The sequence below is a fragment of the Symphodus melops genome, assembly GCF_947650265.1.
Source record: "Symphodus melops genome assembly, chromosome: 21".
Lineage (NCBI taxonomy): Eukaryota > Metazoa > Chordata > Actinopteri > Labriformes > Labridae > Symphodus > Symphodus melops.
In genome coordinates this window covers 15381589-15393515 of record NC_136711.1, presented here as the reverse complement: position 1 = coordinate 15393515, position 11927 = coordinate 15381589, and the positions used below count along the sequence as shown (strand labels likewise).

General features: G+C 40.6%; 1 protein-coding gene across 1 annotated transcript; it reads right to left on the bottom strand.

Moving 5' to 3' along the window:
- Positions 1 to 515: 515 nt before the first annotated feature.
- foxi1 (forkhead box i1) lies at positions 516 to 1848 on the bottom strand (the record flags this gene model as incomplete). The annotated part of the gene is made up of 2 exons (XM_079334166.1): positions 1250 to 1848; positions 516 to 1051 (listed from the first exon to the last, which is right to left on the bottom strand). The coding sequence occupies exons 1-2, from the start codon at positions 1845 to 1847 to the stop codon at positions 516 to 518; spliced, it is 1134 nt and encodes a 377-aa protein (XP_079190292.1). The 5' UTR covers position 1848.
- Between the last annotated feature and the right edge of the window lie 10079 nt (positions 1849 to 11927).

Below are 11927 nucleotides of genomic sequence, written 5' to 3'. Positions count from 1 at the left end.
GATCAATGTATTGTGTTTAAATATAATGATAAACCAGGCATCAGATTTTAAAACACAGGGTTTAAACAGCCACGGTCAGTTCTCAGATGTTTTCTTTCTCAAGAATATTATACTGTTGTGATTAGGAAAATGAGTCATAAGATGCAATAATGGACTTAAAATAGATGACTTTTATTCAAACATCAACATGAGTTTAAATAAAACAAAAAGACACAATTCAGTCTAAAATACATGGCACGTTTCCTCTTATGAAAATAATTTCTGTACAAAGACACAAAGCAGCTACAATAAGTATGACAACACATATTAGGAAAGTACACAATCATATTTCTTTTTTTTACATGTGAACATTTTTGTTGCCAGTTGGTGGACAACCCTATGAAAATATGGCACTTTGGGAGCATGACAGTATCTTTTCATGCACCACATAAGAATATGTTTCCCAGTTAGGAAGCTCAGCTGCAGTGCTAGATTTAAATCAAGGCCTACTAAACCAGACTATGCAGGAAAGCAGTTCACACCTCAGTTCCTTCCCGGTTGTATATGAGGTTATTCACACTGAAATGGTTGGACAAACTCTGTACTGATGTGTAATAGTTCATTCTGTTGTTTTCAGAGTTCAGAGGGGAGATTAATGAGGGCGAGTACGAGCCCAGTCCGGACATGCCCCCCTCTCTGCTGTGGCTCAGCCCGCCGTGATGCCCGGAGCCGTACTCCCTCTCCCCTCCCCGGGACACCTCGCCGCCGCTGCCCGCCAACAGCGCGTTCACGCTGGACACGAAGCTGCCGAAACACGGGCTGTGCTCCGCGGAGGGAGACGGCGACGACTTGGGCTCCGTGGAGGCCGGGGAGCCGTGCAGGCTGGGCGGGGAGGAGCTGATGAGGCTGGCGGTGTCGGAGAGCTTGTTTTGCGGGCTGTCTTCTGACTTCACCGGGAGAGAGGTGCTTTCAGGGCCGGTAATGTCTGATCTCCTCTTCCTCTTCCGCCTGAAGTTCCCGTTGTCGAACATTTTCTCACAGTTTGGGTCCAGCGTCCAGTAGTTTCCTTTACCTGAAAGACAAGAGAAAGGGTTAAATGTCAATGTTTCAAATTCACAGCTGCACATTATATTTTTATATTTTTAATCACATCACAACTGACAGGTGTACCTAGAGTATTTAAATTAATAGTGTGAGCTTATCTTTAAGCAACTTTTTATAAATGAAACATGTCATCATTGATTATTTTTTGCGTAAAGTTCACACTTACCAGGATCATCCTCGTCCCGTGCTACTTTTTTAAAACAGTCGTTCAGAGACAGGTTGTGCCGGATTGAATTCTGCCATCCAGCTTTGCTCTTCTTGTAGAAAGGGAAGTTTTCAGCCACATATTGATAAATCTGGCTGAGAGTCAACTTTTTGTCCTGCGCGTTCTGAATGGCCATGGCTATCAGCGCAGAGTATGAATAAGGTGGTCTGACCATCTTAAAGAGTTCCTGCTGGCTGGATATGGACAGCCAGCCCAAGTCTGCTCCACCAAACCCGGTTGGAGGAGGCGGTAAGAACTGCCTCTGGTTTGACCCGTATCCGGACTGGATGTAGGAGGTGCCGTTGTTCCCGGGGAGGTACGGAGAGGAGTTGATGCTGGGTCCATTCAGCCACAGGTACGGGTTCGCGGACGGAGAGGTGTACTCTCCGAGGCCGTAGCTGGAGGGATGTGCTGGCGGCCTCTGAGGGTGGTGGTGAAGGTTCTGTTGGTATACACCGTAGTTGTCGCAGTACACGGCCATGTCCAGGATCTCCTGTGCGCTATGGTGCTGAATGGGGCTGGTCTGCTGGTTTGATGGTTGGTGTCCAAAAGAGTTCATAATCCACCCGAGACAAATTCCCAAAACCTGATTTCAGAGTGAGTCTCTTCCTTAGGACTGAACTCATCCTTAGAGGGAGGAGTATTTATGCCCAACGCACGCAGACGCTACAGGTAGCCCATTGAAGAAGTTTGGGGATAGTCCCACCCCTCTTTCTGTCCCACTACAGACCCACAGCTCCCTATCAAAAGGCATCGATACTGCCTTCAACTGCGTGGATGAGTCCCGTGTTATTTCAAGGTAAATTATCATTAAAGCATGGTAGTGACTTATTACTATTGCCCATTACGCACAAGCCTACGTGTTGGCGATGGCATCATAACCTGACACTTTATGATTCAGTTACTATGATGATATATTGAAGGTCAGCTGACAAAAGAATATTACATTTTTTTTATTGCAGCCTGATATCTTTTTTCAGGATATAAAAATTAAAACTACAATTCTGACAAACTACACACTTTGAGAGAATTTGGCTCAAATATCAGTATGTATAATGGGTAAAATTAGGCAAGTTTTATCAGCACGTAGGGAACTATAAATACTTGTTTTAAGAGCTTGGCAAACAATCCCCTTGTTTTCGCGCACTGGTTGTGAACATGTCAGAACTTGTTAAACTTTCTTCATCATAGTGTCAAACCCAAACATCGAGGGCCCGCGTGTTTGGAACAAGTCGCATTCACTTTGGAGAAATTCGTTTGCAATACACATTAGACGAGTGTCCTAAGTTTAGTGTCAACAAGTGACTCGTGGTAAAAATATCACCAGCAGGCTCACCTTTTTTTGTGATAATAAATCTCTTTTATAATTTCGTCATCGATATTTTATCATTTTAAACTTTAAATAAAACTCCTCACTAAACCGTTTAGTAAGTGAATACATTATTTACCCTTTTGAAATAATTAAAATGGCAAATAAAACCTTTTTTAAATTTTTTTTTTTAACATTTGTAAACGTAGAATAAGACTTAACTAAACATTAAAAAACGCTTCTTTGATTTGTCATTATATATTATTATAGATTATAGATTATAGATTATATAGAATTATCAGCAACCATGTGCATCTATTGTCTTGTCCTAAATATCTATTAGTAGTCCTATGCAGTAAGCTCATAGCTAATTACAAAAACCTGCTCAGACTTTTTCTCTTTTTTTGTCAGCTTTTCTGGAGCCGACCTCTGACAGGCATTTGGTCCGAGTTTCGATGGAGGGAAGAGGCCTCACCAGCCGAGCACAGCGATACTTGAGAGTTGCTCTGTTGGGTTTGTGTAAGTGTCCCTATAAGTTATAAGTAAACAGAATATTTAGAACATGTTTAACTTCTTGCATCTTCCTGCTGATTGTGTCTCTATACGCTCGTTCTGTGGCGTCAAAAAAACATCTGGAAGATAAACAGAATTTGGGCTTTGATTTTGACGCATCACTTCGCGTCTGTTGTCAGTGCAGTGAGTCATGGTCTGTACAGGTAGCTGCTGGACTCCTACTCTAATCGGCACAACATTCCTCCTCTCCATGACCTTGATGTAATTGTTTGGCTCGGAGGTGTTGTCCCGACCACAGGCTGTACAGTGGTGCACTCCGCAGGGGGGGAGTGGCATTTAACCCCCCCCGATGAAAACAACACAACCTGTTAGGTGTTTAACAGCCAGTACAGCTAATTACTGATGACTGCTGAGTGGACTTCAGAATTTTAAAGAAAGACCCAGGAAAGACTGCATGATCCTGCTCAGACTGACACTAAAATAGCTAACATCTTCATGAGTGTTTTGTATTGCAGGGCTATCAGGATCCCTTTATTACTTTAAAAACTAATTATGTAATGTGTATTTGTAAGAAAACTACTATTTAAAAACCCCATTGAGACATTTAATTGGCTGTAGTTATTAGTTCTTTGTGAATTCAAATGTGAAAACACCAGAAATGAAGATTTTTGTTTCAAAGCCTTAGATTGGTATTTTGTTGTTTTTCACCGCTCAAATTAAGTCGCTGTCAAATGTGACAAACTGAAGTCCTCTGTGTCACTGAAGAGTATTAATTCAAACACGTGTGTGTGTGTGTGTGTGTGTGTGTGTGTGTGTGTGTGTGTGTGTGTGTGTGTGTGTGAGTGAGAGAGAGAGAGAGAGGAATAGGTGTGTGTGTGGGGGGGTCTATTGTTATCCTGCCATGTCTGTCTTCATCCCCTGTTTCCTCGAGCTTTTTTAAGGTCATGGGAGCTTTTCTTTGGGCGATTGAATCAATAACGTTGGGGTCAGAGAGGAACCACCGCAGGCCCCTTCAGGCTGAGAGTGGAGGAGAAGCACTGCTGCAGGTGAGAAGGGACACCATGTATCTCTGCATTTAAGCATGCATCAGCACTTCTTAAACCTTTTTTCTTTAAGATAATAACTGGCTGCATTCACCCAATCCCCATGGAGGTGAAATACACCTGTCCCAGTCTCGGCTTAAACCATAACTTGCATTTTTATTGCTTTGAGACTATTTGACGCAACTACAGACAATATACTGATAAAAGGCCAAAAACATTAATTCTGAATGCAATAAAAACAAACAAACAGATTATCCATTTAAATAAACAAGTGGCATTTTCTGCTCGAAGTCTCCCTCTAGTGGAGGAGCAAAGTACAACAGGCACCACAGGATGCACATAAAGGATGCACATGAGAGCAGAGTTGTGCAAATAAAAAAAAAAAGCAGCCCTTTGCAGAAAACGAGCTCCTCTGCAGCTCCCTGAGTTTGCAGGAGAGGAACGGAGATTAAAGACACTTGAAGAGTCGTGATGCCAAACTTGGCAGGCAAAGTGACTGTGTGGCCTCGGAGGATCCTTCAGTTCTAAACTCACTTGTCGTTATTCTTCTGGATGCCAAAGACAAATCCATCGCAAGACACATTAATAATAGGATATCTAGCTGAGCTCTGCACTTTCTTCAAACCCCATTTTTTAAGAGTTTAAAGGGGTGAGTAATGGGTACTTTTAAGAACAATGTACTTACCTTTCTTTTTAAAGTTCCACATTTGTCTATTTGTCAACAGCATATAGGAATGTGAAGATAATCTTGAATGTTTGGGTGGAAATCACAACCTCTCTCTGTCTTTAAAATGTGTGAACTTAAGAAAAATATCATTCGCATTTTCTGAATCTGATGGTTTGACAATCTGGTGCCTCATAATAAACGTTAAAAATCATATTTACAAAGAAGTATTTTAAGTCTATGGTTAATGTATTGATTCCATATTGTTTATGTCATTTTTTTAATAATGTAATATTAAGTCAGCATTCTTTGATTTGGTGTATGTATTGTGCCAACCATGTGTTTCATGTAAAAAAGAAGTCTTAACGAAGATTAACTTAACAAAATGAAAAGCATTTAAAACAAAATTGATTGTTAATACACGCCAAGGTCTATAGACAGAATCAATCCATTTCTATTTTAATTAAAACTAAAGTTGTCACATGGGACAGAACTAAAGAGCAGGGGGAAACTTTCATCTTTTTTATATTCTTCTACAAAGAGTCAACTTGAATCCACAACTTTGCAAGTACAGTACTTAGATACAAAATAAATCAGCAGAACCAAACTGATTGGTTGACAGCCATCTGCCATGAGCACATAGGCTCTGAATGAAGAACTCAATCTGAAAGGCAAGCATACAGTACTTTTGGAAAAGTGAAAGATAGTTGTAATTTAAATGAAGCTACATCTTTGACTCTGATTTGAATGTAGGCGTAGAGAGTTTTTGTGAGACGTGTAAGCAAACTGACATCTGCACAGTGCAATCTATACATCCGAGTGACGTTTATTCAAGCATAGAGGACTTTTTAGTTTGCTTCAAAGACATGTGGGTAAACAGCCGAGTCCCAGATACCAACTTTTGTTCACACATGAATATCTCCAAGTTGTCGTCTACCTGCAGGGCCAGAGGAGGAGAATATTTTTTATTACTAATTAGATGTTCCTCTCTGTGGAGTCCCCTCGGACCAATTATTGTTCATCCAAGATAGTCTGTGTCCACGAGCTCGGGAGGCAGCAGCCCTGCAGAAAGCACGCAGACTGAGGGAGAAATACATCCAAGGTGTCCTCTTGCATCACTGCTTCTAGTGGCATTAGCTTAATTCTCTCCTCCGCTGGGGAACTTTTACACCTCTGCTCCTAAAAACCTCCTCAGGGAGATCGGATGTGCCTGGTCTGGTAGAGCCAAAATCACATCCTGCTTCAATTCCCCGCTCTAGATATTAAAACTGTGCTCATACTTTGACGAAGCATGGATATTAACTTGACTTTAAAATATAAACAAACAAGCTTAAGGTTTAGTCCACTGTCGTAGTTACTTATCTGGACAGTATTGATGAGGCAGGCAGAGGCAGGGTGCACTTCTATTAACATTTCTTTCCAGAAGAGGGCAGCATTGTTCAACACATGACACCTACAGCGTCGCTGAATAAACCTCAGTAACCACAAAACCAAATGACAGCACATCCAAGTCTTCTTAATATTTCTACAACGAACTGACTGACTAAATAAGGATAGTCTTCAAAAACCTTTACCATAACGTAAGCTTAAGGGTTATTAATCATATTCCATTATAAATGAATAAATTCTGCTCTGAAAAGGTCAACAAGATGAGGATGTATTTAAATGTCACATGTCAGCATGGGTGTGTATGATAATTAATCATCTTTTGCCATTTAACAGTCAAAACTATAATAAAATAGTCTTTCTCTAAAAACATAAACTAATTCATTAATCATTTTACATGAGATGAGGCGGGAGGTGATGCGGGGGAGCGTCACATCCAGCGCATGGACCATTAGCACTGACGCCTCCCCAGGGGTGTGTCCTCTCCCCACTGCTCTTCTCCCTCTACACAGACGACTACTCCTCAGGGGACCCTTCTGTGGAACCACTGACAAATTCAGACTTGTCATCGTCATAGGTCTCATCCGGGAGGGTAACGAGTCTGCTAACACACGGGAGTTGGAACAGCTGGACTTCTGCGGTCAGAACCATCTGGAGCTGAACTCGCTCAAGATTTGGAGATGAAAGTGGACTTCAGAAGAAGCCCCCCCCCCCCCCCCCCCGCTACACTCCCCCTCCCCTCACCATACTCAGCAGCACAGTGTTAACTGTTGACACTTTCAGGACCTCCCTCATACACACTATCAGGAAAAAGGGCACAGCAGAGGATGTAGTTCCTGCATTAGCTCAGGAAGTTCAACCTGCCTAAGGAGCTGCTGATCATGTTCTACACTGCCATTGTTCAGTCTGTTCGCTGCACGAGTGCACGTCCATTACTGTTTAGTTTGGCTCTGCAACCAAACGGGACGGAAACAGACTGCAACGGATTATCAGATCTGCAGAGAAAATCCTCAGTGCCAACCTGCCCTCCAGTATTTACCGGTGTATCAGTCAATAAACAGGCAGGTGACGTCACTGCAGACCCCCCCCCCCCCCCCACACCCCCCCCACACCCTGGGGTCACGAAGTGTTCAAACTCCTCACCTCCGGTAGGTGTCCACTTCACCGTAAACAGAAACAACCAGACAAGAGAACAGTTAGTTCCTCCAGGCTGTCACTCTGTCACTGTGTAATAACCCTGTAACTAAACACCAACTATGAATGTAAATAAGACCATTTATCCACCTTTTATGGTCACCCACTTAATCTGGTGAATATTGTTATCCTCCTCATCTTTTTCCACACTACTTGTATACTTGCTTGACGGAATTATTTAAAAATTATTTCATTTTTGACTTTGGTAGACTGTTCTATGTTCAAAAGTATAATTCCTTGTATGTGTGAGCATACCTGGCCAATGAAGCTGATCAATGAAGAAGCACAAAAGTCAAGACACGAGATTAAGAAGACCACATTCCTATGTTAAAATAAGCAGGCTCAAATTAATATTATGCTATTGGGACAACATGCCGATGGCTCTTCTCAGTTACTGCCACGTGAAGCTGAAAGTATGCGGGAACTCTGCTTCCTCATCACACCAATCCTCCACCCCCGATCTCGAGGTAACGTTTCCTAGCAACATGTCTCCCCAAATGCCTGGGAAAACCCTGTGCTTCATAATAGCCCCAGCTAATACAGATCACCAGCATTTGACTGCATCAAACCAGGACAATAAGCCTGTGTGCAGCATGAACATTTTGCATTTAGTGCTGAATGCAGCACAAAATAACACGCCTGGTAACAGGCTCTGATGTAAAACGGCAACAGATCTGCAGTGCTTTAAAGTCTAGTGTCGACTAGTCTGTGTGCCTGAAAGAGCTCTATTGACAGCAGCTCCTGATAACAGAGTGATTGAGTGTGTGTGTGTGAGGAGAGTAAAGTTGGAGGCAGAAAAGCAGCATTAAAGTGTTCAAAGACTCGGCTCATAGCTTACAGTGCAGATGAATACTTCAAGGTGCTTGTGACAGATTGTAAACATGCTCAAACTACAGTTTGCCATAAGCAAAAATCTCACTTTAAACAAGATAAAGACATTTAAAACTTTACCAAAAGCAACTCAAAATCAACTTGTGACAATAATTGCTAAAGCTCTCCTATAACAAGGCTTCAACTTATAATTACTTTCACCAGAAAGCTGTGAAATGTCCAAGAGCCCAAGGTGATGTCATAAAATGCAAAGGCTGGATCACAAACTGGCAGAGCAGAAAACTTGGTAGAAGTCTTGTGAAATATCAACCAAATCCAAACAATGCTTGGAAAACAACAGCGTCATTATATGGAGAGCGACCCAACCCTCAGGCCATCGAGCCCCACAAATTCATATTTCCATTATTCATTTGTGCTTAATCTTCATAACAAAGTCATTTATAGTATAGCAAAATGGTTTAAATAATTCACATCTTAGTTCTGAAATTCCAACTTGCCTGACTGGTAAATCTGCAAATGTGCCCCTTTGAGAATTAATGGAATTTTTGCTTGAAAACTGAGTAAACTAAGTAACTTTCCGAAAGAAAAGGTAGAGTTTTTGTTCCATAGATGAACTAACAAGTTGATTTATTGCTGAAGCTCTAATTTACCCTATAATAAACATCCAATTTCAGCTGAGTCATCATTTCCCTTTTTCTGTCTTGCTATAAATGAGGTTGACAACTGGGATCATGCTTTAGAGTTAAGTGATTCATATGTTCTAAAACAGAATTAATCAATAATACTTTTATTAATCTGTTCAGTTGACAGTCTTAAGTTAATATAAGAGATGCAGACGTGCACAGATTGAAATAGCACACTCCATGCTCTGTCCCTACAAGATGTTTTTTCCGTCATGAACACAATTCATTCAGTCAATTTACTGAAGCACTCAGTGACAACTCTGCCCAGAGAGAAAGAGGCATCATGGTTCCTGCATGACACTATAAGTGACAGATACACTGTCATGCTGACAAGGATTGACTGGCAGGAAGGCTGCATGTTTGTTTACGAGACCCTTCAACAGTCAGACGGCTATTCAAAACCAAGCATATATTTTTTTGTTGACCATTGTATTTTAAATGATCAATAACATTGTTTACTCAGTATAGGCAACTAGAACATGTCTCTTATGCATCAAACTGTAGCTGTTTTCATTTCACCAGATTTGAGCCATCGTCATGACTAAAATGGTCCTCCATTTTGGCCCAGATTTAAAAAAACATTTAAAAGGGAATGAGGGTCGGGGGTGTAGCCTACTGCTTAGTGCGCATTACAAATCACAGAAGTAAAATACTTGACATGGTAAAATAAAAACAGGTAATAAAGTAGCTCAAAACTAGCACAGAACTATCATTACACCTATGGTAGCATGCTCACGCGTCAAGCTATTGATGAGAGCAACTCATCCGGGCACTTTACCAATTTAAAGGCTTGAAATAAGAAAACCTTAATGGCAAACACGCTCAATGTTAAACACACATGACATTTAAATTATAATGTTAGCCCGATTAATTTGAGCATGTCAGCAAGATAGCATTTACTGTACTTGGCTGTAAACTTGGAACAGTTTAAATAGTGTTTGATACTCAAACGTAGGCCTTCAAACATTAACTTAAAAAACAATATATCATTTATTGAAATAGTTGTAATTCAAGCAACAATAGAAAAAAAAAGAGTGAATATTAAAGCAACCCACTCATGGATGATTTTTAGGACAGGACTGCCACATTACCATATGAAACAGATAACCATGTCCATTAGACCTACTTGTACTAAGTCTCCATTTTGGAAAAAAAAGAATTTGCTACAGCTACCCCGCTGACACTTGTGATTGGATTTATGCACACTGTTGATTTATGGAAAATATTCCCTTGCTGTTATAATGCGCAGGAGACATTTAAAAGAGAAGCATGCACATTTGCAGCCTCCTGGCAAATGAAAGTGTGTCAAGAGAGATGGAAAATGTACACATTATTCCAGGCCAAAATGACAAATGAGACAGGGATGGTGTGTTGTAAATACATTTCCTCTCGGCGAGACGGAGCTAGCTCATAGCTACACAAACCCCCCCCCCCCCCCCCAAAGCCTTTGGAAATCCTCTCAATTAAGCGATTTATTTCCCAACGCTTGGAGGAGAGAGAGGGTGAAGCATCATCCCTGAGCACAAATCACTGAGAGCCTATTGAAAAAGCTGCCACTTAAACTATGTAATATTACCACTGCTGAAATGCTTCACCCTCTATCCCCTTTCAACTGCAAGGTTAGACAGGAGTGTGCATAGGGTATTTTTGATAAGTGAATTATGTAATTGATAAAACTTAAGATTCCCATCGCACATTTGGAGAAGAATACACTTATTGTGATTTAATAAGCAGGGTCCAATGAGGAATTACAAAAGTATTAGAACCCCAGTTGGACTTCCTCAAATTTAATTGTTTGACAACTTAAAAATTACAGAAACTTTTTATTGCCAGAGTGGCATTACAAATTCTTAAATGGATCCAAAGTACAAATATAAGGAGCAGTTTATTGTTTTTGCTTTATTATTATTGTCAAATATTAAACACGTCTGTCTTTTTGCAGCTTCCAGCAGATGCAGTTTGGTCAGTTGGAATTTGACCACTTTCACAATTTGTTGTACTTTGAATTTATATCACTTGGTCTTTTTCTCCAGCTGTAATTTAACCGCTTTCCCTGCAACATTCCCACCTTCCGGAAAAGAGCCATATTCGAAACTGGAGTGAATTTTTGGGGTCATTATCTTTCTAGGCATTAAATCTTCCATATTGCACTACACTTGCTGGTTGCATCAGGATTCCTCACATGATTTTTGTGTTTTTTTTTAGCTGCTTTTATCTTTCCCTCTGCTTTTAAACCCCCTCAGGTTTGCATTAAAAAAATAAAAAAAAAACATCCCAAAGCTTGTTGTTTTTGCCAACAGGCATCACAGTGTGATGTCATGTTTTCAACAGTTCTCTTTACCATTGTCAAGGCGTTCTCAGTAGATCACAGTGTCCCCAACATCAGTCGTAAAAACCCTCCAGTGTCCACAGGTCTGTTCCAGGCAGATTTACACCTGTGCTTTTTCATGGTTGACCTTGTTGTATTTGGTTGTGGTTCAGAAACCTTGTCCCTGATCTGTTTGTTGCTTTGTATTCACAACGGGGCTTCAGCCAGGACATTGACTCAGCAGTTGTTGAACTTTCCAGATATAATATAATCTTTGGTTAAAACAAGGTTTCGGATGCTTGCATTAAAGGACATTTTCATGGAAAAAGTCTGACATCTTACTCTAGGGAAAGCACAGTTTTCAGACTAAATGAGAAAAATGTTATGGTTGGATCAGCAGCATGTAGTTGGAAATACAGAAAGAGTAAAAATTATAAAATTGAGCCTTTCAAGGTACCATTAGTCGAAGAAAGAATATATGTCAATTTATATTTATTGCTGTCAATGCCTCAGAAGGCTTTATCTATCATTTACCGTCACAGGCTCGTCTTTTATTGCTTTTACTCGTGTACAGTGTTCTGTTTGTGGTGTGTGTTGTTTTTACATCAACAATAAAGATATTGTTTCCTTTTTTTGTGCCTCTCTACCAAATTATCCAACATTTTATAAAATGTGCAGATATCCTGAAGTGTTGTTCAGTTACTAAAG